Source organism: Bombus terrestris, chromosome 14, assembly GCF_910591885.1.
Source record: "Bombus terrestris chromosome 14, iyBomTerr1.2, whole genome shotgun sequence".
Classification (NCBI taxonomy): domain Eukaryota; kingdom Metazoa; phylum Arthropoda; class Insecta; order Hymenoptera; family Apidae; genus Bombus; species Bombus terrestris.
The window spans coordinates 4983845-5007802 of record NC_063282.1 but is presented as its reverse complement, the minus strand read 5'-3'; the positions used below and the strand labels follow the sequence as shown (position 1 = coordinate 5007802).

Sequence of the window (23958 nt, the reverse complement as noted above, 5' to 3'; positions counted from 1 at the left end):
GTTGAGAAGATAAATCGTTTTTCGATCAAGTTGTTGGTACTACTGCATTTATCGCGTTCGTTTAATCATCTTACTGATCGATACTGTTAGATTTTAGTAAAAAGTAAGATTTAGATCGGCAATGTTGTACGGTACGTTTCAGAACATTTTCATGTACCTGTCAGTTAATACGATAGGAATTCACTGATTCTCCGCAATATTTATCAGGCTCGTGTCCAAACAAATGAATAGAACGAGCAGAAGTTCGATACTCTGAAGTTTTAGAGTATTAATTAGAATTTCAAGAACATAGAATTCATATGAACAACGTTTTACTGTACATATTTTATTCAATTCTTTATACCTTGGATTATTTAATTCTTATATATAATATTATATATTATATTAATTCTTATGTGTTTGTGCATAAAGTATTATAAATATATTCGCAACTGATGATACCATTTTAGTAAAAGTACTAGGATGTAACATACGAAATATCCAATTTCTTTTTGTTCCTGTTCCAGTCCTTTTTTTCTATCGAATCTTCATATTCTTCCATAGATCGTTTGAAATAAATTTTCTAATTTTTTCTAATTTTCTGATTTTCGAAGTTTCTAATTTTCAAACGCACGCGTCTTCCTAGAACTCGCTGATTTCAGATTACTTTTAATAGCTTTAATAGCTTCAATAGCTAATAGATTTAAGATAGATTCAAGACACAGCTTGATTAAAATAAAGATCTTTATGATAGAAAAAAAAACATGAACAAGTGGCAACTATCGCGTAAAAAATCGAACTAGTCACGGAACAGCGTATATAAGGCAAAACAGAATTCATTGAGACAAAAGGAAGAACAGAACGATTACTATCGAAAACCGAAGGAAAAGCAGACACGGGTTAATCGGAGGCAGACAGTGCGAATCAAGCGGATCGTTCGGATAAACCAAGGCGACTCGCGCGCAGACACGACCATGCCAGACCAGCGTTCCCCAATAAAAGTCAACAAAAGACTAACGATTCATTCGGCTAATGGAAAAGTCCGAAAACAGAAGCGTACCATCCACCCCCTCGCTTTGCCCCTTTTCTCGGCTGCCGCCCCTTGTCGCCCTCCACCCCGTTTCTACCGTTCATAATTAAGCAGACTTTTAGCAGATTAGATCCGCGATTTCGCGCACGCCTCGCTGGCCGTTCCGTAAGTTGTCACGACGAGAGCCGCGGATTCTTTTTCAATCTCGACGAAATACCATCGCACGATATTCGTTTATCTTCTTCTATCATCTTCACGCGAGTTTCTGCTTGTTATCTATTTCTTTCGAACCATGGACTTTCCTTATTAAGGAATTTGGAGATTTCTCACATTTTTTTTGTTGAAAAATTAAGGCATTTTTTTCAAGCAATTCAGCATATTCTTTTGTTAAAGAATTTGGTGATTTTCGTTCGTAAATAAAAATTTGATTATCTCGCGAGTTTCTCAGGAACTGGAAACTCTTTTTAAAACGAGCAATATTTTGAACAATTCCTCGAATCTATCGGATTAAACATTGCCTAAGCCTTCTTCGATTATTTAATATTAAAATACTTCCTCTCAGCTGTCGAGAAATATAAAAATCAGCGAAGATGAACTTCGTATCTTTCCCGTATCGCTGCTTCGAATTGATAGTGGCACAACGAGGAAAGAGTTCTACGCTATCAATACCAAGCAACGATATGGTTCTCATATGTTAAACCCTACCACAATCTGCTTAAAAATTCCCGAAAAATCGCCCAATAATTCCACCGTCTCTTCGACGGGTCTCAAGACGTGTAGAACGTTCCATCCTCCGTCCTCTACCCCATAGAATTAATTACCGCTGCCTGGAAGAAGGGGCCATTTGAAGGAGGAACCAAATCTCGAAGAGGAGTTGTGGAATCGTTGTCCCGCAGTCGCGAGATCTGTCTTAGTCGACCTTAATCCGTTCGACTATCCGCTGTAAGACACTAGACGAGGAAGAGGAGCGAGAAGAAGAGAAAAGAAAGCAAGAAAAAGAGGCGTTTGCATCCCCTTAATCTGCCCTCGAGTTCTCTCGAAGCGAGCTAAGCCCCTTGTCGGCATATTGCGACGATTCGCGGCTATAAAAACGCGCGAGAGGGTCTCGCGAGAGGGTGTCGGCGAAACGAAAGGGGTTGTCGGCTTGGCCGAGTGACAAATGGCTCGGAATAATACCAGCCAGCCCGAACGAGTCGGCACCCAACGCCCAACATCCGCCGCGCTGGTTCCCCTCAAGCTCGTCTCGGAGGAACCGTGACTGGCCCTCCGGGGCTTACTCTGACAATATCGTTAAACGATCTTCTTTGTTTTCGTTCCGTTTCACCGGCACCCTACACCCCGCCATCGATCTATAACCGTGTTGAATGCTGATGAACTTTCTTGTCTTTTGGAAATTGATTTCAGTCTTTGACGATAAATAGAGACTGGCAAACTTTGCGGATGTTTGGTATGTGAGAGGATGGTATACTAACTCTTTTTCGCTGTGGATTGAAAACCATAGCGCGCTGTGATAAATATGTTGCAAGATTTTAGAAAAGTTCATCTTGGATATAATTATTTACCTATTGTTAATATGCGTTTCTCGTGTGATAGACTTTGAAATGGGGAATAAATATGAAAATGGGGAAGATAACTAGAAGTTGATTTCGCCCTCTAAGTATGTGCAATTACCACTCACTGCCTACACACTGATCTGCTAATTAATTAAAAATTAAATCCAACAGTTAGAAGAATTTAAAAAATCGAAAAGGTAGATAAAATATCATATTTACTTAATTAGCAGAGTTTTCCAAGCAGAGAGTTGTATTTTGAAGATATTCTGAGACGTTGGAGGATTTCTGAGCTGTGATCGAGATAGAGAGGATTTTTCAGTGGATCCATCCCTGCCGCATCACCGTTTTTTCATTAACTTCCCCTTAAAGAAATTCGATTCTTCGAGGGAAAGGGACAGAATGGACGATCCAGATTCGACTGCACGGCGGCTGGACGGAGGGGAAGAAGAGGTCGGCGAGGACACAAAGCTACTTTAAATAAAGGAACGCTCCATCCATTGAACCTATTGTCAACCTCTGACGTTGACTGAGCGAACGGCAGGTCCACAGAATCCATCATCTCCATAGAAAACCTTAATTATTTTCTGATGAAAGAAACCCTCTCTCTGCTTCGATTGCTCTTTTGCCTTCTTCTTCTCCTCCGCCCTTCCCTCTTCCTTTTTTCGTTCCTCTTGAACTTGGAATCTCCTCGTTGAAGTATCAAATAAGTCATGAATTGTTTATAATATTATCTCACCTTGTATTTCTCTGCAGACGTCTCTTCGGTTGAAAATTCTTGCAATTGCCTCTCTGACCGTCATAGAGAATCTAATTTGTCTTTTCTAAGATCTTCTGCACTTTTGAAAAATCAGCCTTATTATTCGAACTGGTCCACCAATTACTCTAAAAGTATTTTTCTGTTAACAGTAAATATATCTTTGCGTTCTTTTAATTCTATGTAATTATTTTCTTACCTCCTAAAAAAATTGTTTCCCTGTAGAAAATAATTCCACCATTGAATTGATCTATAAACTACTGAGAAATATCAAAGGAAATTGTAAGATTGTCAAAGGGTAGAACTACGAAATTTGAAAATCGTAAAAGACAAGTCTGCACGTTAAACCGCGTAACTCATCAATTAACCAATATTATCAATCGCTGCATTACTATGCAAGATATCTTTAAAATTCCTTTTCTTCTTTAAAAACGCTGTTTCAGAAACCTATCTCTTCGATTCTTTCCTCAAATCCACCACAAAAGCTCCTCTAAGTCATACATCCATCAACGCGATAGTGGAACAACGTTGACTTTCCCTTGGCGATAAAAATTTCTCGGCGCAACATTTCCCGGATCCGGCCTTTGGATCGAAAGTTTGAGGTCCCATCGTGGCTCTGGAGTGTTCGCGGGTCGTGCGTAGGTGGCACGACAAAGCAGAGATGAAAGAGCGCTCAGCCCCTTTCCGGTGGCATTCAAATGTGGCCTTTCTAACCATGCAACCCCATATCTCCCGCATCCTTTCCCTTCTCTCGGTGGAAAACGTTTCGGGGAAAGCAGGGGCACGTCGACCAGCAACAGCAGCCCATCTCCACCGGTCCGCCAAACAAATGACGCTTGAAACAAACGAAAGACGGCGACGGCGTTTGTCTTTTGTCCGTGCTGGCACGCACGGAATCCAACCGTGCCTTCGCCGGAGGGGGCGGAGAATAAAAAAATATCGCCGCCGGATTTTTGTCTCGGTTAGCCAAACGATTCTGCTTAATGGTTCGCGCAAAGCTTTCCAAGAGGGAGATACCAGCCTATGGATTCTTCGATGCCACCCCCCTTACGTTCGTGTTTCTAATTTTTGACGGAGCATTCGTGTGTTGCAGACGAAACGTGAGATTTTCAGGGAGAAGCGTGACTTCTCATTGAAACAATTTTTGGTCTTCTTTTTTTACCGTTAGAAATTTTTCTTGAAATCTCTTCTATGTGCGTTTCCAATGAAATCTGGATTTTTCAGGGAGAACAAGTTGTTTGTTACATACGGCTTACAACTAAACTTTCAGCGAATCTTTTCTATTTTGGTGATCCAGAAGTTATTTCTTCAATCTACTCTCTCAATCTTGACAGAGGATTTGTGTATCGATTCGCAGCACTTTGAGAAGAATAGAGTTAATAAGTCAGCATACACTGACCGTACTTTTCAATGTTAGAGAAAACCCTTTTTGAAGATAGAAAGAAAGATTGATTTCTTTTACTGCTATTCCAGTATATCTACTATAAATGTATATTCACAAATAAGAAACTACGAAACAGTTGATAGTAAATCTTTAAAGGTATTTTTATATAAAGTTGTCACTTTCAGGTCGTTTAGTCGTATCCAGAAAAGCCGCGAATTCAAGAACGAAGTTTCGTAGTAGCAACGATTAACAAACGAAAGACTGAAATTTGCCTATTCGTTGGATAGTTAAGACGTCAGCCTGGAACGTCTTGGGTAGCAAAACGATCGGAGACGTTGATCGTTTGAGAAGGGTGAACGGAGACACCGTTCACAACGGGCTTCTCCCTTTCTTTCAATACCTTAATGTCAGCGAACGTTACGAGCTTTTGTCTCCGACTCCCCCGCCGCCGGTGCAAAGGGGTTTTCACCACCGCTTGAATCCTACTCGAGGATGAAGCTTTATTTAGCAGATGATATTTACGACTTCCAATCCCGCGCGACCCTCCCAACTTTTATATTGTCTTTGGCGAAGTTTCGACGCTGTTGCCTCGGTCCATCCCCCCATTTCTCTCGTTCATCGATTCGTCTTCGGGCTTCGATCCTTCTTTGTCCGACTTCGTGCTGCCTGACGATTCGACAGCTATGTCAGACTATGACGTGAAAATAGTCACACTTTTTGGATGGAAAAAAGTTCGAACACTATGAAACTTTGCTGGAATATATACGCCAAAGGTTGAAGCATTCTGTGTTTTTTCACAATGGACGTTAGATCATTTTTCGAGTATTGGAGTGGAGTTGCACGATAACCGATTACAGTTTTAACTCTGTACACGCTTTTCAATACTTGAGAAATTTCTGTGATAGTTCTCCTAAGTTTGAAAGAGAGCTTGATACTTATTCTCTGGTACATTTTGAAACTGAACTATCTTTCAATAATGTTGAGGTTATTAGATGTATAAACAGAGAAACGCGTGGATAAATTGTAAAGTGGAAAATATATTTTAATACAGAAGTGTAAGTACAAATAGGAATATAATTTGAGCTGGTCCAGATCCGCGTGCTAGCAGTGTTACCCTATAACTGAAAACCCCGAAGCCATCGTCGCCTGTCTACTGTCGATGGTCTGCCTTCGTCCCAGTCTTTTGTCTATACGCTGCCGATGGCTTCAGTGCTTGAGAAAACTAGAGTTTTCTTAGAAGTGGTGACCACTTCAACAAATAATAAATAAAGAATTAATTAACTGTTCGAGATTTATACAGTGAGAAACACAGGTAAGAAAAATTATCATACCAAATTAAGCTTAATTCGTTTAGAATTATTGTCTGAAGTAATAATTTTGAAAGCGAGAAACGTATTTGATTTTTAAACAAAATCTCCGATTTTTTATTCAACTGATATTCCTTCTTTATGTTTTTTATATTCTATATTTTTCTATTTCGTCGTGTTTCTGACGTTAGCAATTGATTGAAACCCTACTATTTCGATATGTTGTCAGCTAGCTAGTGAAAACGATGCGATGTCTCGAAAAAGCACGACAGAACCGTCATCCGATCCTCCATTTCCGTGAAGCGTTTCCAGCACTCGGGCTGGAAACAAATATGCGTGCACGTCTGTCTTATCGTCGAGCCACCCTTCATCCGAGATTGTCATCCGGGTTACGAGCAGCTGTAAACACCAGTAGCAAACATAATATAACGAACGCTTCGGGCTATGCGTGAAACAAACCTTCTCTCTTATAGTTATTCCTGCGTACGGATTAATCCCTTCCGAAAAAGGCTCCTGTGCCTTTCTGAACAATTGTCGATGAAACTTGTCGAAGATACTCCAATAACCTTCGTCTCTCGATCTGTAATACTTGAAAAATCACTTGAGGAGTTTTGACGAACGAAGAGAATAATATTTCAGACTAGCAATTATATAGTATTCAATTGTTTATATAGATTCTATAGTTGAAGTGTTGGAAATATAGCGGAGAAATACTTCGCTATTCGAGAATTAGCTGGATGAATGGTACAGAATACATGATAGTAGTGGAATATAAAATTTATAAAATATATGTAGTGTAACGATAGTGAGACGATTTTTAGAAATGGGACACGCGTATTGTCGTTATTGACTAAGATAATTAAAATAAAAGATCACGGAAGAAACGAGCAAAGTAAGTCATTGGTCCCTGTATCGTCTCATTAGTCATCTTTCTTGCTTCGTATGCTAGAAACGCGTATGTAGTAACAGGCAGCATTAGTCAGACGCGCCATAAATCCTGAAACGAAGAAAAAACTCTAATAGTAACACGAATAGAAGAATTATTCGTATTTACTAGTTATCTTTCCTAGCATTCATGATAGAAACTAATAAGTAGTAACATACTGTTCCGGTCAGACGTAGTACTAAGAAAATCTACCTTCCTAAAACGAATTAGAAACACGATAAACGCCGCGAATGGATAGGAAACTTTCAGAGGAAAAATCGTTTGCTAGCCATCTTTCCAACCACACGTGGTAGAAACTCGCAAGTAGTATCGTATAACACAGGGCAGGCGCGTTACACAGTAAATCTACCATACTAAAGCGAATTGAAAATACAACGGATAGCACAAATGGATAGAAAACTTCTACAAGAGGAATTATTCTGTAGCCATACTTGCAACCACGCGTGGTACGAAGAACTCGAAAGTAGTAACGGGCGGCACTGGTCAGGCACGATGCTTCGCCTACACTGAATCACTCTCTTTTAAACGAATTAAACGCACAACAAATGGTACAAATACGTATAAAACTTTTATAGGACCGTTTGCACTTTTACGCGCACTGTGGATGGTCGTAAGTCGTAAGTAGTAACAGGTGGCACTAATCAGACGCGTCACTTAATTTATTGGGTTCTGCAGAAAAACCGGACAATGAATCGACCTTTCCAAAATGAATTAAAAAGCAAGCATACAAACCCGAACAAGAAGAACGTGTTTGTACTTCTGATCTGTAAAACAAAGCTACATTTCTGCATTGTAAACGGAGAATGAATTAACAATCCTGGCAAATGAACAGCGAACCTATCGAAAAATCAACAGAACCGAATCCAAATTCCGGAACCTTTAACATTTCATACCGGATGGTAAAATCGCGTTGGAACGCTGATCCCTTTCTTGCTGAAACACCCACAGATCCCGCCACCCCCGATAAATTATATGTCGATAAATTAAAGCGTGCCGGACGTCCGCCGATAAAAATCGAAGATGCGAACCGACCAAGCCGATGGAGGAGAGAGCAAAAGGCCGGTGGTAACAGCGATTCATTTTTCATCGACCTAACCGAATTTGTCGAACTCGGGAGCCGCGCCAAGGGTGGGATCTAATTTCAGGGCCATTACGATGTATACGAGCTTCACCACCCTCCACCGACATACTCTATCCCCTGTGATCGCCGTGAACTATCATTTGTACGAATTACATCGACCTGCCTCCACTATATCTGCGATCGTTTATTATTATTAGCATCGAGCCAACGCGTCACGCTTCCGGGACCAGAGGATCGTCCATTAATCCTTCCGGAAATCTTTGAGGAAACTTGGAGATATAGGAAATCGAAGTTTCCTTATTATAATTCAGCTTTCGCGCAGGTGAAACGTACAAAATTATTGGCGTTGTTGGAATATGATACTTGGAAGACCACTGGGAAATATTTGGAAAATTATTGACCTTCTTGGAAAACAATTTTTAGAAGACTTTTGGGGAAAATATGTTCATGGTGATGTTGAAATACATCGAATTCGATAGTTTCGACGATATTCCGTCTTTTTATAAAGAATTTTTTATACGATGAAAGTATTCCGATATTCCGATATTCCGATATTTAAATATTAGGTCATAAATTATTAAAAGTATGTAAATATTAAGTAATATATAAAATACATATGTCTATGTCTTTTTTTAATTAAGATAAATATACTTCCACGCGTCATTGGAATAGATTTAGTTTTAATGGAAATAATGTTTCGCTCAGATTGATGTACTAAAATTTATAAAATTTTCCAGGCTAGTACGATCGAAAGAAAATTTAGAAAACTAGCGGTAAACAGTACATTCATTGATAATATCCTTGGGAAATTCCATTTTTCTCATCTCTGTAGGGAATTTATCATCGTGTATCATATCAAACCTGAGATCCACATCGGCATTAATTTAAAAAATCAGCAAAGACTCGAGATCGAAAGGTCTGCCCTTTCACATTTCAGGAAAGTAGAGCATCCGGAAGAAAATAACTCCGGCGTGAATAAATGATAGGAGCCGAAAAAAGTTGGCGGGCATCCCTTCAGCCGGCCAGTTGGTTGTACGTTCGCGAGGAGGAGCTGTCCTTTTAATACTTTTTGTCCTTGCAAACCCAGCAGCAGCGCTCTCCTTGCCGTCAGAAGGGTGCATGTTCTTTTTCTTTTTCTCTTTCCCTCCTTCTTTCCTCTTTTTTTTTATCCCTTGCCTGTTCGTTCGTTGTCAGCCTCTCGCAGCCCGAGCACTTTAGATAATAAGGCCAGGATGCTCGGGCTCGGACGAAAGGGTAAATTGGGTATTCGTCCGAGGAATTATCTCTCTAATTTCTTTAACGTAGCAGTCTCTCACCTTGCTCTTATGTATGCGTATAATTTTCATCGTCGCGGATCGGGGCTTGCCTCGAATCCCCGCCATCGCCAGCCAACCCACCCAACGATGCTCTCTCCTCAGGATGAAAGGGTTCATCTACCTGATGGAAAAGATCAGAAGAAGTCGAGAAGCCGCGTTAAATAATTCCTGATCCCTCCTTCGCTGACCCTTCCTGTACGCCTTTTGCACCCTTTAATCAGGCGCAACTGTCTCGTCTGCATCACTACCGATCGGAAATCTTTAGCCGTCTTGAAAATGTATGAGGTACTGCGAAGAACTGATGGCTAATCGATTCTGTCTTGATCAGTTTTAGCTAGATAGTTTTAGCTAGATTTTAATAGTGGTGGATCGCTTCAGTATATAGTTTATATAAAGTTAAATATCGAAATCAGTGTAAATGAACAAATTAATCAATTTTAGGTTAATATTAACATTGCTAGGATCCTCCAACTTTTCTATTTTATTCTTGCTACTGTTTCAGCCATTAAAAAGAATTTCTGATATTTTAAGAAACTTAAGGTGAAATTGAACCGAGTAATCGTGCACATTTTTCATATTTTGTCTAAACTGTAAAAATATTTCTTAACGTTAATAAAATAGAATTCAGTCGAAAATGACAGAGAGAACGAAGCAGAGTTATGACGATTAAAATAACTAATACATACAGAGTACTAGTGTTGACCATTAGCAAGTATTAACCAAGGAATGCATGCAATTTAAATATCATAATCTACATAAAATCCTAATATTCTGTTAGAAATAAAAGATATCCTAATGCAACTAAACAACGGATCTACGTACAACTTGAATTGCACGCTCTACAACAAACAGTATCTCTCGAATGCCCAGATACCGACAATTTATCAAAGTCTCCCAACTTTCGTCACCTCGTCGCATTTTACCGTATACAATCCACAAAAGGCTCATTGCCAGTAGCTACAGTCTTCCATATGGAACAAAGACAAAGTTTAGTACCTCTGAAGCGGAAAACCCTGACCAGTCACGGTTTCTCTCGTCTGGATCGAGATCGGTGAAAGAGAGCCGGCCGAGAGCCGCAGGCGGCCACACCGCGATTGAAAGAACGGCCCCAATCATCGACTCTGGAAATGCATTTTCCGTCTCTCTGGCTTCTGTGCCCGACGCCGTGGCGGCGGTTTTCGGGCATAGCTTCATACGGGCTAGCTCCGGTCCGCACACCGGGCAAGAGGAGAGGGCCAGTCTTTGTCGCTATTTCGGGGGGATGAACGAGCCGGGGACACGAATACGTGTTCGATCGATGAATCACTCGGCGTGCACCGTTGACGTTGACGCGGAACGAGAGCGCGACACGCAAACACACAGAGTGAAAGGGAAAGAGAGCGAGAGAGGGAGATCGAGCACTCGTGACGAACGATGCAGCAGCACCAAACCGGTAGCTGAAGGAGAAAGAGAGAAAGAGAGAAAGAGAGAGAGAGAGAGGAAGGAAGAGGAGCAGAGCTACTAGTGGGTGGTAGTAGAACGGGGGGACGGGTTAGAGGGGGTTGGATGCACCCTCTCTGGTGTATGTACGGTGGCAGCTCACCGGTTGCGGGTGTGGAGTATGCAGGTGCGGGTGTATTAAAAAGCGGGGGTGGCTGCGGTCGCGTACCAATCACCCGACGGGGATGAGGGGGTGGCTCCGTGAGCGAGAGGGGGATCGAAAGGTGGTCTGGTCCGGCTCGATGGACGGGGTAGGCACGGCAGAGAGAGGGATCATACAGAGAGACGGTTTGTTCCGAGAGAGAGAACACGCCCGTGCCACGCAACCCCCGTGAAATTTTAATCGTGTCGTCATTGGGGTAGTTTGTTACGATAACCCGACCAGCATGGACGTGTACGCTAGGGTCTTTCGACGAAGGGAGAAAAAAGAAAAAAAAAGAAATAAAACATCCTGAAAAGATCGAGAGAAGAGGACCCGAGTTTCTGTATTAGTCTCTTTTTACAGATGGATGGAAAAACGTTGAGACTGTGTCGTAGTTTTCGGGAATGTGGTAGAAATTTTCGAAGGTAAGATTTCTTTTTACATAAAATTCTCGTTTCTTACGTTCAATATTACGCGTTAAATATCGTTTAAGAAATTTTTTAAAGAAATCTGTATCACGTATCTCTATGATACTCGCGTCATTTTTATATGTGCATATAATTTACACTTCTTATTCATTAATGGGACTTCATCCTATATGTGAAATAAATAATGTGGAATATAGAAACCATTGCTGGGTGTCCAAATTATTTCATCATGCATACATAGCAATTATTTAATGTAATTCATTTATTATTAACCCATGTCACAGAGCCAAATTCGTCAGGAAATTCCTTTTATGAAAGAATATTCGCATATTTCCATAATCAGGTAATTCGCTCAACTTCAATGTTACTGGAAATTTCTATAGACTCATCCCCAACCATATTACTCGATTTGCAGATAAAAATTCAAAATGTTTGATAAAATAATCAGACCATAAGGTGCATACAATGCATAAACATGTAGATAAAAATAAGAACTATAACCAAGGAATAGGAAGGCGAGACACAAATATGTATAATACCTTGGCAATTCGTAAAATTTTATATACATGTATATGTATATAGGATTCTGACAAAAATACGTCATACTTTTATATGCATTACAACATAAGTAATACAGCGTGCAAATAGTACGGTAAATAATAAGTGCATTAAAACACGAAGAATCTATACTAAAACCCAAAGTTAAAAAGCTGGATGGTCCTAATTCGATGGCCAATTGACTATTGAAAACTAAGTAACTCTAATGACTTTTCACCGTTCCATTTCGAATCTCCGTGCTATTTTTACCAGGCTCGTTGCGAATATTTACCTGTATCGTAATTAGCAACGTGGACGAGCGACGTTTTCATCGTTTGGAAACGCGTCGCTGCACCAACGCCGCTCACGGTTGAATACATCGTTTGAAAGATTCATGGCAATGCGGTGTGCCGGGCATTATTGCTCATTTGATCGGGCGGCGCATCCGAAAATAATGTAGAAAATTGTTTTGCGGTCTTTTTATCTCGATTTCAACCACGTGACACATACACAGAGAGAGAGACGAGGGTTGGAAGCGAAGGGCGTGTTGGTGAATGTTGAGGCTATGTGCAGAGAGAGAGAGAGACAGAAACAGAGAAAGAGAGAGAGGAAGAGAGAGAGGGTGAGAGAGAGGAAGGGGTCGCTTTGTGTGTCCCATCAATCACGCGGACCTTTTCACCGAGCGGATATCGGGCCTGGCCGTTTTTGCGTGCGGTGCATCCCGCTCGATTGCAATCGTGGCGAATTATTGAATCTGCTGCATATCTCGTCCGTCCGGATTAGGTTGGGTTAGTTGGCGCGCGTCCGCGACTTCGCCGATTTTGCCCCCGCGAATCGGCCAATTCTCACCCTTCCACTGGAAAGGATATCGATCCGCGAAACGTGACGGGTGTTTGCGAAATTTTCCTGTCCTAATCAAGAATCTTCCAATAAATCGATAGAGTTTCCAAACGACCCGGTTCGTTTTCCTTTCCTCGAGTTTTCGAAGAGTTCGAATTTTTAAAATTTCCTCTGTGATGGAACTAACGAATTTTCTCTATCCCAAAACCTCGTGAAAGTAAAGACATTTGTTAAAACTTACTAGGAACCAATTATCCTTTCCCCCTCTGTTTAAGTTTCAGAGGAATTCGAGATGTTTTAAAGCTCTGAAAGTTTCCTTCGTAGTACTGCGTAAGAAATGTTAACAGAAACTAATTTTTATAGAACACTGTGTCCTACGAATGGTAATTGTCAAAGACGTTTTAAAAGTAATCTCTAAAAAGTAAACAGATTTCCTATGTTCCAAACCTTCGCCGAGACAAGAAAATATTTAAGAAGTTAATAAATACGAACTGTTATGGAACGTTGTTCCTTGCTAGCAAAACGGTCCTATAATAATAAAAATCACAATCTCAAATTTAAAAAATGTATCTTGTAAAATCAACGAGTTATTAAGTAAAATATCAGAGCTTAACAGATAAAAGCAGTACTTACTATTTGAAGACCAGGCCAGGCTGGTGTCGAAGAGAATGCTGCGTAAGAAGATGGTCATTCATGGAACGGATGATATTACTTTATTTGATGATGTACTTAAACAGTGAAAGAAACTCATCGTCGAGGCCAGTCACATCGACTCATACTTGATCTTCGTTACGTACACTTTCTGACGGTCGATTAATGTCTCTCATAAAAAGAGGCGAAGAAACAAAAAGGAGATGGGGTAGCCTAGAGGCACGTGACTTTGGCCTGGACTTTTTAGTCAGTGATATTTACAATGTCACGGATTCACAGTTACCGCGACGAGAAAGAATCGAACGATACCTATCACACACAGACCTTGATAATAACCTAACTCGTCGGAGTTGAAGTTTCGCGAGATTCTATCAACCTTGTGTCCATTGAAACGAAAATCAGGACTGGTGTGATAAAGATCGTTCGAAAAAATCGATTAATCTCACTCGAAATGACAACGGGTAGCGTTTCACACGTACGTGAAATAGTAACCTAAATAATAATTGGACGCCGCTTATATATTTACATACTATACGAACGTAAACCCTGGTTAGTCCTCGAGTCCATGATAATTCCTGGTTCCAGGACCAGGCTCTGAGCTTTCCACGAACCTTGTTCAGGCTCATCTACATCGATACAAATCTCTCTTATAATCACCTGGCCGTACAACTGTCTAATATTAAAACAGACCCTAAATTAATCGAGGCAGATCTGGTTGAAATTTACAACAAGACCATCACGTAAAATTTCGATATTTATCTATCGAATGAAGAATATCCTCGTTTAATACGGTCTCCAGACTTGTCTAGGCTTAGGGCTTCTCTCTCTTCTGCTTCGCACGCCTTCCCTCTCCACGTCGGTGTCGTCTTCTTTCTTCCTGGTGGTGAGATCTTGTCCTACGTTCTCTTTATCCTGTCCTTTCTTTGTACTGAGATCTACAGTGCCTTCCAGACGAATCTTCAGATCTCTGCGAGGAATCTCATCGTTCGTGATCTCTTGATCGTTCGAATTTTCTATACTAGGTCTTAGGTGAACAGAAGCATCTTGAAATGTGACGTCAGTGGTGTCTTCCAGGTCGCTTCTAATGGGAGAGATCCTTGGAGAATCCTGTTCCGGAAGAGACTCGTCGCTCCTCACGCGATCTCTGTTTGCATCATTCTCGTTCCTATCGTCCACTTCTATGCTTCCGTCAGGACTGTCCAGACCTGATCTACGAAGAACATCTTGATCATCGTCTCGACGTTTTTCTTCCTTCAACGCGGATTCTGGACTGCTACTGCTGCCACGAAGTTTCCTCATTTCTTCCACTCGCGCCTGGTCAGGTCTCTGGAGCCGTTGCTGGGCCATTCTTAACGCTAGAGCGTGCCATTCCGGCTCTAAGACGTACTGCTGCGTGTGGTAGAGTGGATTGTAGAGCCAAGAGGATTGTGGCAGCAACGGGGCGAATATCGATCCGAAGATAGACCCTGTGGCCCCCAGAAGATGAAGACCTATCATTAAAGTGATTATATCAGTTCTATGAATTCTTCATTTTTTCTTAATTTATTGACATAAATTAGAGATTGAAGTTCAGGGATAAAATCTAAATTAGAGATCGAAGTTTTGAGTTTTGTAAATATATTTTAATAGGCACTTGTGTAAAACAGATCAAATCGCTTTTGGCATGTTGCTCTTTTCATACTTTTATGATGGAAGGCTTGTTGTTAAATTCGAAATCTTTATTGTATTACTATATAATTAACATATTTTTGGTTGTTCGAGTTTCGATCGTATCTTTAATAATACGTTGCGTTTTAAGGCAGACCTTTCTAGCTGTACCTTGAAGAAGTAATTTGGAATGTTCACCAAACTCAACTTCTTCTGGTCTGCTAAGTGAACTGAAACATTCGAAAATACGATCGAAGCTCGAAAATCCACCAATGTGCCATCACCGTGATCGTCTAATCATCGTGAAAGTTCAAAATCTAGAACTATATGACTTTTTATTTATTCCCTGTTTATTAGCGATCTAACCGCACCATGCAAACTAAGAATTAAAAAAATAATTTTCGTTAGTTTTATAATGTTAATTTAAAGATTTGGTAGAAGTGAATCGATACCTTGAAAATGTGAATGATGTCCAGAGGGGCTAGGCGTAGTGGTGGTGGTGGTAGGTTCCGCCGGAGGCGTCGGTGCCGCAACAGTAGCCGTCGTGAGTAATCCAGGTCCAGGATTACCAGGTGACGTGGTCGGGGTCACCTCCCTGACGGACACGCTGATTGGACCCAAATCATTCCTGGACGGTTCTTTAAGAAACCCATTGACCAATCAGTTTTCATCTCTTTGCCAAACATTTATAAATCATCTGACACTATTACCAAGGTCTGATATCCTTTTTACAGATCGTACAGACAAGATCATTGGAAGGAATAATTTGATTAAATCTAATTCTTTCTATCATTTGAGCGTAATTTTTTTTTTGCAGCATGTCGTGGCCTTTTAAATAAACTACGGATGTTTATGCAAATTTATAAATTTATCATCTTATACAAGGATTTATACGAGCTGTCCAAAAAAGTCAAATAATTGATATAATCGATATTAATATAAACTATTACGAATAATCATACAAAATATATAATGAGTGATCTCATCATCCATATAGTTTACCAAAATCATTGAAATCCTGAAAAGTCTTTAAAAATACCCTTTAGAATACTAGAATTGACCGTTTAAATCGCGTTGCTAATTTCTATTTAAATTGAAAAGACACGCAGGCAAAGATAGTTCGTTTAAAAATCAGGATCACACAGATGAAACTATCTTCTAATTATTTCGCGCAGTATATTTTTGTACATTACGCGTTGTCGCGTTAAATATTCCATAAATGTATAAAGAGGCGCTTTATATTTTCTCATATTATGTGCATCGCTGCAGCTTGCAACAATCCACAAACACACAAAGATCCGCAGTTTATTTATAAGACGATAAAGTTAAAAACGGCTTACCAGAGTTAGGTCCAGGAAGTCTAGGAGATCTTTGCTCGATGCTGTGGTGGAAGGGATTGAAGGCCGACGCACCAGCTGCCGGAGGATGTGTATGCGAATGGTGACCGGGAGGCGGCGGAAGACAGTGCGGCGGAAGAGAGCCCCGAGGTAATCCACCCCACCCTTGGCTGGCTCCTTGCTCCAGACCCAGGTGTTGCAAGCCTGTGCAATCCAAGAGATCTAAAATAATGTCTGTCAGTCGCTTGGCTTTTTGGCCAGCGCCTTGGCCACCGTTTCTTCGATCGATAAAGGCCAAACTTCTTCTCAAAACGAGAAAAAGCTGTTTTCCTTTTTTTGTAAATTATTCTTCAATTTTGTAATTTTCCAGACGTATCTGGCTGTGTAATAAATTCATTCATATTTCTTTAGACGAACCTGAGAAAACGTATCTATGTATTATTTTGTTCTATTATCCTCTGCAAGTAGATTAAGCGAGTTATAAACCGCGCTCATTTTAGCTCGCAAAGATTTTGTCCTTTTACGAATAGAATTCAATATACGTATTTTGGTATTCTTTAAATTATTCGACGATTATTCGCGAACAAAATTTCTGCAAATATTAGAACAATTGATGTTCCGATATTTATAGTACAGTAAATATTCCGTTGTTATAATTTGGAACATTGTAAACGTGCACTGTGTACCACGAAGAAGATCCAACGATATGTATACTAAAAAACAATTCTTTTACTAAACATTCATAACGTTCGTCTTTCTCTCATTACAGTTATTAAATGATATAATTGTGCACATTACATATGTTCGTATTATCATATGTTCATATTATCACATATTCGTAGGCCGCGGCTAAAAATATAGATCAGGGAGTGAACGAATTTATTACGCAACATAATTACCATGTTATACTTTTATTTTCAAACGATATCAATTAAAGGTTTTTGTATTTTCAAAGAGTCAATTTCGCATCCAATAAAAAATCGAACGCCACGTTTAAAAGGAATCAATCTTGGCCCAGGATGAATATAGAACGTGAGGAACGACCGCAATAAATAGCAACGAGACTGAAAAAGAAACGCACTCTGGAGGAGATGTGGAAATGTTATATAATGTCAGGTGGATAAACGATCGCCGGATGACAGATAGAGGTACAGAAACGCTTCTCTTTGACGTAGCGAACGTTTGACGTGGATGGACAGTTAAATTTATCCAACAGAGAATAGAGAAACGATCGATCACCTTTCTTTTTTATTTCAATTCTAGCCGATACCGGGCGACCATGGGAATCGTTCACATATGCAGCTATACAATTAAATTCAGGACATCACAAAGCTTAACCTGTTCCAACGCAATTACCCTTCCCCCAAACGTCCATTTCCTTCTTCTTAAACAGACGAAAACCAAGATTTAAAAAAAGAAGAAATTAAACCTAATTAAATCCATTACATCGTATCATCGAAAAACTCATCCCCCGGGGGATATAAAAATAGATAAATATTCGGTCTTGGAACTAACACGATAAAAACGAGGAAAAGTGGAAGCGTTAACAGAAACGATCGAGTAAAGAAGTTAGGAAACCGCGGCGGAACGAGTTGCAGCTCGCGAGCAGTGGTGGCGGACGTTTGGGGGTGGAAAGGAGTAAAAGTGAAGCCCGTAGTCATCGGTATGGTATCGGTTTTTCGAAACACCTTGATCAATAGCAGATTATACCGTCATCTGTGCGGGGCAGTTTAAAAATTCCGTGAAAGCTCCGAAGCCACCGGCTTCAGGGGTAGGGATCACAACGGGGGTGACAAGTAGGGGAAGTCTGTTAAAGAGTGGGGAGGGTTGTCTGGTCACTGGAACGTGGGCGTGGCGTACATAGCTCGCGACCATCGCTATTGGCTGCCATTGAATCCCCTCCAACAGTTGTATGCTTGGTAGAAGGGATGGAAAAAGCTCGGTAGGGGTTGAAGGGGTGATTTTTAAGCTCTCTTTAAGCCGAGCTTGCCAGAGAGGACACCACTATCTCGCGTTCTACCACATCGTCGTGGAACTACGAGCAACCCAGCTGGAAACTCACAGAGGAAAAGAGAGACAGAGAGACAGAGAGAGGGGGTGGAAGGTTGTAGGATGCAGCTACTTTATGAGGGGATTAAGAAAACGATAAGAGGCGCGCGAAAGCTACGCTGTGAGCGAGCTTAAGGAGGCCAAGGGTTTCCTGTACCTGATGCGCCGTAAGTGACGACTTTGCTTGCCTATTCTCTGAAAATCCACCCTCGAGTCTTCGCACAGGAATTCATATTTATTTTAAACGAAGATATCCTTAAACCTTCGAACGTATTAATAGAAACTTTGATACCGAGGAATGTATTTCTGTATGCGAAAAGGTTCCAAAAGCATATACTTGGGAGTTTGTAAACTTTTATACTTGAAATTTTCCAAATCTTTATATTCTTTATATTTTCCTAATCTTCTATGTTCGAGACTCCGCAAAATTTTATTTTTTTTTTTTTTTTTTATATTTGAGAGTGCAAAATTTTATACTCGAAAGTTCCCAAATTTTTATTTGTGACACTTTGGAAGATTTCGTATTTGAAAACTCGCAAAATCCTCTCATCCCTTAGAATTAAGGGAATTTCGGTTCTCCTAATCGCTGATAGAACGGAACTGGAGAGTTTCGGTATTTGACAGCGGCGCGTATCTGTTTCAACCAGCTCGTAACATACTTTCAATTTAATAAACCCCCAAAACGGCTGGCACCCTTTTCGGAGGGGGAGAAAGTTCGCGTGCCAGGTTGGAGGGTGGCGGGCGATAATTCCGAAAACAAATGAAGACTAATGAGGGGAGAAGCCAGGCGAGAGCCTCTGAAAGAGTCGGAGGGAAAGAGACACAACCACGCCAGAGAGCTGAAAGGGTTCAAGGAGCCGCTACCCTTTAAGGGGTGAGAAATGTTAAGCTTAAACGTTACGGCCCTAGGGTTAGTTGCCTTTATGTGTACCTTCCACCGGGGTACAGAAGCTTTAAGGGATGATGTATTATCGAGCAGCATGTTCAAAATGTGCTCCGCTGTTTTAACCACCCCACACGTCGGGTTACGCGTTCGTGTTATTTCTCGATACTTGTCGTGTTTGAAACTTGGCCAGAGAAGCTTGTGGTTGACTAATTTTTAGAGCTATAATATCGTCTAATGATTTTAATAAAAGATGTAATTGAAAATATTACGATAATCTTTGCAAAAAGTAGTTTATATTGGCAGCTAGTAGTATGAGTCAATGATATGGTAGACAATCGTTGAAAGTAACGATTAGAGATAATTAGTTGGAATAAATTATTGTATAATAAGGTAACACAGACAGTCTCATTAAAGTGAATCGTGAATGAAATATACTGATCGAGTCAATTTCGTTAAAATTGAAAATGGTAGAATTATGATAATCTTGGTAAAAAGTAATTTCTACCGCGAATTAGTAGTACGAAGCAATGATATCGAAAATCAGATATTGAAAGTCGGATATTGGAAATAATAATATAGAAAATAGCTATGCGTAATAAATTACTAAATAATAAAAACGGCTTACACAGCTTTGTTGCAGTCTATCGCGTATGAAGTATCCAGTAGTATGTATCGATGATACGTAAGACACTCATTGGAAATAACCTTGTTATACCAATTTCCGAAATGTTTCTCTTTCACAAAATAAATAGAAACATATCCAATATATCATTTCGAAATATAATAATGGTAATTTTAATCCCTTAACATTTACATAAACATCTACATGTGTTCTTTCCAGAACTCAGTAAAATATGAATCCTTAAGAATTGGACATTTCATATGTTCCCACCTACTGAACATACGATTAAAATCTACCCACATAGAACAAACGCTATAACTGAAAATACAATAGAAAACGTTAAATCTCTTTCTTTCCTTAATTACACAGCGATTAAGAAAACAGAAAACGAACAAGAGAAAAAGTACGTCGCCTGCCCCCAGATTCTTTCCATCTTCCCTGAAACTCTAAGCCGTGAGATCCAGAAGCGAATTACGTTTGTCATAGCTAGAAGAAAGAGAAAGAGAACGGAGGAAAGGAGAGTGAGAGCCGTCGGGAAACTTAGGGGGCGGCGTTTAAAGACGTTGGGCTAAAGGGTGACGGGCAGGCTCGAAAGTAAAGAGTAAAGCCGGTTCCGTTCGGGTTGCTTGCTTAAAACCCCTCCGGGCGGCAACCAGCCAGAGATACATAATAAATTAATTCGCGTATTTTCCTGTCCTCCTTATCTATTCAAATCTATGCAAAACAGGAGTTAAAACGCCCTTCTTACTGCTAAGGCGTTAACCCTTGTGTAGCTTGCTCGCTCAACCTCCCCCCTCTCTCTCTCTCTCTCTTTTCAGCTTCTTCTCTAACTACCCCCGCCGTCCCTCTAACCTGCCGCCGACCCACCACCCCCAACCCCCGTTTCCCACGTCCTAGCCTCTCGCTACCGACGGTCGGATGTCTTTGCACACCCACCCTTTGCGCCCGTTCTCATTATCGCGTCGCAGCAACCCCTAAAATGCCACCCTGGAAAGGTCCCTGGCACCGATCTAAGCTCTGCGAGGAGATATTTCGAGAAAGGACGAGAAAATTGCTGTCTCTCTCGCTCTCACCCTTCGTACACCAACCTTTCATCCCCTCTCATCCTCGGTGCCTGTTTCCTTCTCTTATTTACGCTTGCATCCTCTTTGAAGTTACGGATAAAAACGGCCAACTTTTCGTAACGTTCATTGTACAGGTTTCCTCGCTACCCTTTCGAGTCACGTCTATCCGTCGTATTCTTCGCTCGTTCTTTGACTAGATACGGTTATGTACAAGGAAATAGAAATTGACGAGTTTCGAGATGCCGATTCCATCCAAATACTTTTTCGGATCACGAGTGACAATCTCTTAGGGGAGGCTCGATATTTTAGGAGGAGAGAGACGCAAGGTGTTTCTGAAGGAGTCGAGGCTGGCTAAGTTTTACATTTTAGTCGCTTAATATTAAATTAGAATTACATTATGAAATATTATAATATACAAATTATTTGTCTGCATAAGAAGGAGAGGTTGCAAGACATTTAAATATAACAAAAGAGTTACAACTCGAAAAAATGTTGGGTGACGCTGATGTAACCAAATGGCTTTCTTTAGTTGCAATTTGAAAATTAAAAGAGACGTCGAGTAACATGTATGTCGACTAATTTCGAATGAATTAAGAACTCGTAAGAAATGAAATTATGCAGAAGTAAATTAGAAATTGACAAGGTCGTGTGTAAATTCATTAAATTCATTTACCGTCTTTTTGTGTTTACGGGTTCTCGTGTCATTATAAGATAAAAGAGATAGAGGAAACGATAGAAGTTAGGGAACGAAGAAGGACAGAGGGTATCATTAGTTACCGTCGCCGCGACCGAAAGTTCCTGGTCACCAGGGCTGATTAAAAGACGGGACGCCCCAGGAGGCTCTTGCAAGACACGCAGGAGGGTGAAATGTGACGCGAATTTAAAGGATCCGCCGTGATTTGACGCTGGGGTGGACAGAGGCAACCCTTAAAAAGGGAACCTTTAAGGATCCTGCACCGCACTCGTCAAGGGTTACTCGCTTCTCCGTGGACGTGAAAGGATCCTTTAAGAAGGACTCGGGTTCCGTCTGAAAATCGACACCCTGCCTTTCGATTAGGGGCTGGTTTCTTCGGAAACTCGGAACTGAACTAAATAAACTAATTAAGATATTCTATGGAATATTCTATAGATAGAATATAATATTCTATAGATTCAACGTAGAAAAGGTGTGTGAAATTTCTTGGAATTTGTTTCATTGTAAAATTGACAAAATTTAAGTTGTCCACAAATATATGTATATACACACATGTGTATAAGTCAAAGAAAGACGCACAGCAGTTTCCTTATCGTTCACACAGTGAGTTTTATAAGATTAAAGTTAAAAAGATCATTCGAAATAATCATTTTCAAACACGAGTACAATACAACGAATAAAAGAGCTCGCCGATGTTTTCACTTGAAAAAACTGTCGATGGCCTCGAAAATAATCACGATGGAAAAATATTATTAACTGCAATTCTAGAGCGACTAAATTTCTCCTGACACAATTCTTCGTATCAAATCGCATAAGTAACTAAAATATTAATGAACCCAAAATGAATAAAGCTCCTTGTATATTATAACATTCGTTTACGTATATCTCTGTTAAACTCCTTGTGTCATGATTTACGGAGTCATTTCTAGCAGTTCGTACTGCAAAATCCTGTAAAATGAACTGAACAATCAGATCGTAGATCTAAAACGCGATCCACCTTCTGTTTTCCACAATCGATTAGGCCATATCGAATTTCCAAAAGAAGCAATACATGGAGGGAGAGGAAATGAAGGAAAGAGAAGAAAACGAGCGGTCCTCTTTAAAGAAAGCTCGCGAAGATCTACTGTAAAACGATCCGTGAAACGAAGGCGCGCGACAGTTTTAAACTGAACGCTCCTAACAATCTCCCCCAAATGAGGTAAAGGCCACCTTATTGAAACAGGGGTTGCGATTTTTCCGGCGCAACCCCCAACCCCTGGTAGGCGGTTAATTGACACTGGAGGGTGGAAAGAGGTGGAACAACGGAACTCGGGGTGAGTTGGGAATCGAGCTGCGCGAGCTGTTCTTGTTAACTCGAATCCCTGGCTGCTCTCGCGATTTTTCATCCCCTTAGCTAGATTGACAAAGACGCCCTCCCGGGAGCCACGTGATCGGCCTGTTTTCGTTCTTCGGACAATCTCAACGAGGATCTTCTCGCGTGTTGCCACTCACCGAATACATTAATTTTCCTCGTGTTTCCTCCACCCTGTCGCTGCCCGTTCTGAAATTCAATCGTCCAACTGTGCAACAATCTGATCGAGAAGGGATGATCTTTCAAGATAAAGAGTTTCGAAGAAAAATATGAAAGATAATCAATAGCTAGAAATAAGATGATTATTTTTTAAGAATTCGCTAAAGTTTGGAACGTTCTTCTTGCGTGAAGATTAGTTTCAATGATGAAACTTCAAATGACGAATCGATAAATCCTTGAACGAAGACTTTTTGACTTTCTGCTAATAATTGCAGGAAAGAAGAATCAATCCAAAGACGAATGAAGAATTGAAAAACACAGCCAGTTACATATATCTTTCGTTTATAAATATACAGACATCTGGTTACATGTGAGATATGATGATTCATCCGAATTAATAAGAATTAATGCATTTATATAAGATAATAGCTCAGAAATTTAAAAAAGTTATTTATTACGATTAATACTGCAAAATCTAGTAGTATAAGAGTCACGTGAATAGTTTAACAATCGTACGTTGGTCTTCACGATCCTCTAATCGCATTGAATAAATATTGAACAAATTAGATACAGAACACAGAGAAGCTTTCTTAAAAATCAAACTGGAATCTCGGTTCAAGTAATAACAAATACAACAGAAAAATTAACAGTATGAGTGACAGGATCGGTCAACCAAAAGCAGTAATCAAGGAATGTAGTGGATATAAGTGAAAGAAAGAATT

General features: G+C 40.3%; 1 protein-coding gene and 2 long non-coding RNA genes across 5 annotated transcripts in view; 2 read left to right on the top strand and 1 right to left on the bottom strand.

Annotated features, from left to right (window-relative positions):
• Window positions 1-23958, top strand: part of LOC125386272 — a 336686-nt gene that overhangs the window by 184256 nt on the left and 128472 nt on the right. The window lies entirely within an intron of this gene.
• Window positions 13471-23958, bottom strand: part of LOC100643782 — a 34878-nt gene continuing 24390 nt past the window's right edge. For all 3 annotated transcript variants that reach the window (XM_048411778.1, XM_003400545.4, XM_048411780.1), the window contains exons 6-8: window positions 16415-16615; window positions 15527-15712; window positions 13471-14917 (exon numbers count right to left, since the gene is read on the bottom strand). In XM_048411778.1, the coding sequence (XP_048267735.1) occupies window positions 14211-14917; window positions 15527-15712; window positions 16415-16615 (1094 nt within the window). In that variant the 3' untranslated portion in view covers window positions 13471-14210. The remainder of the gene's footprint in view (window positions 14918-15526; window positions 15713-16414; window positions 16616-23958) is intronic.
• On the top strand, window positions 16594-17936 carry LOC125386273. The gene is made up of 2 exons (XR_007226270.1): window positions 16594-17559; window positions 17675-17936. It is a non-coding gene; the product is annotated as an uncharacterized LOC125386273 (long non-coding RNA).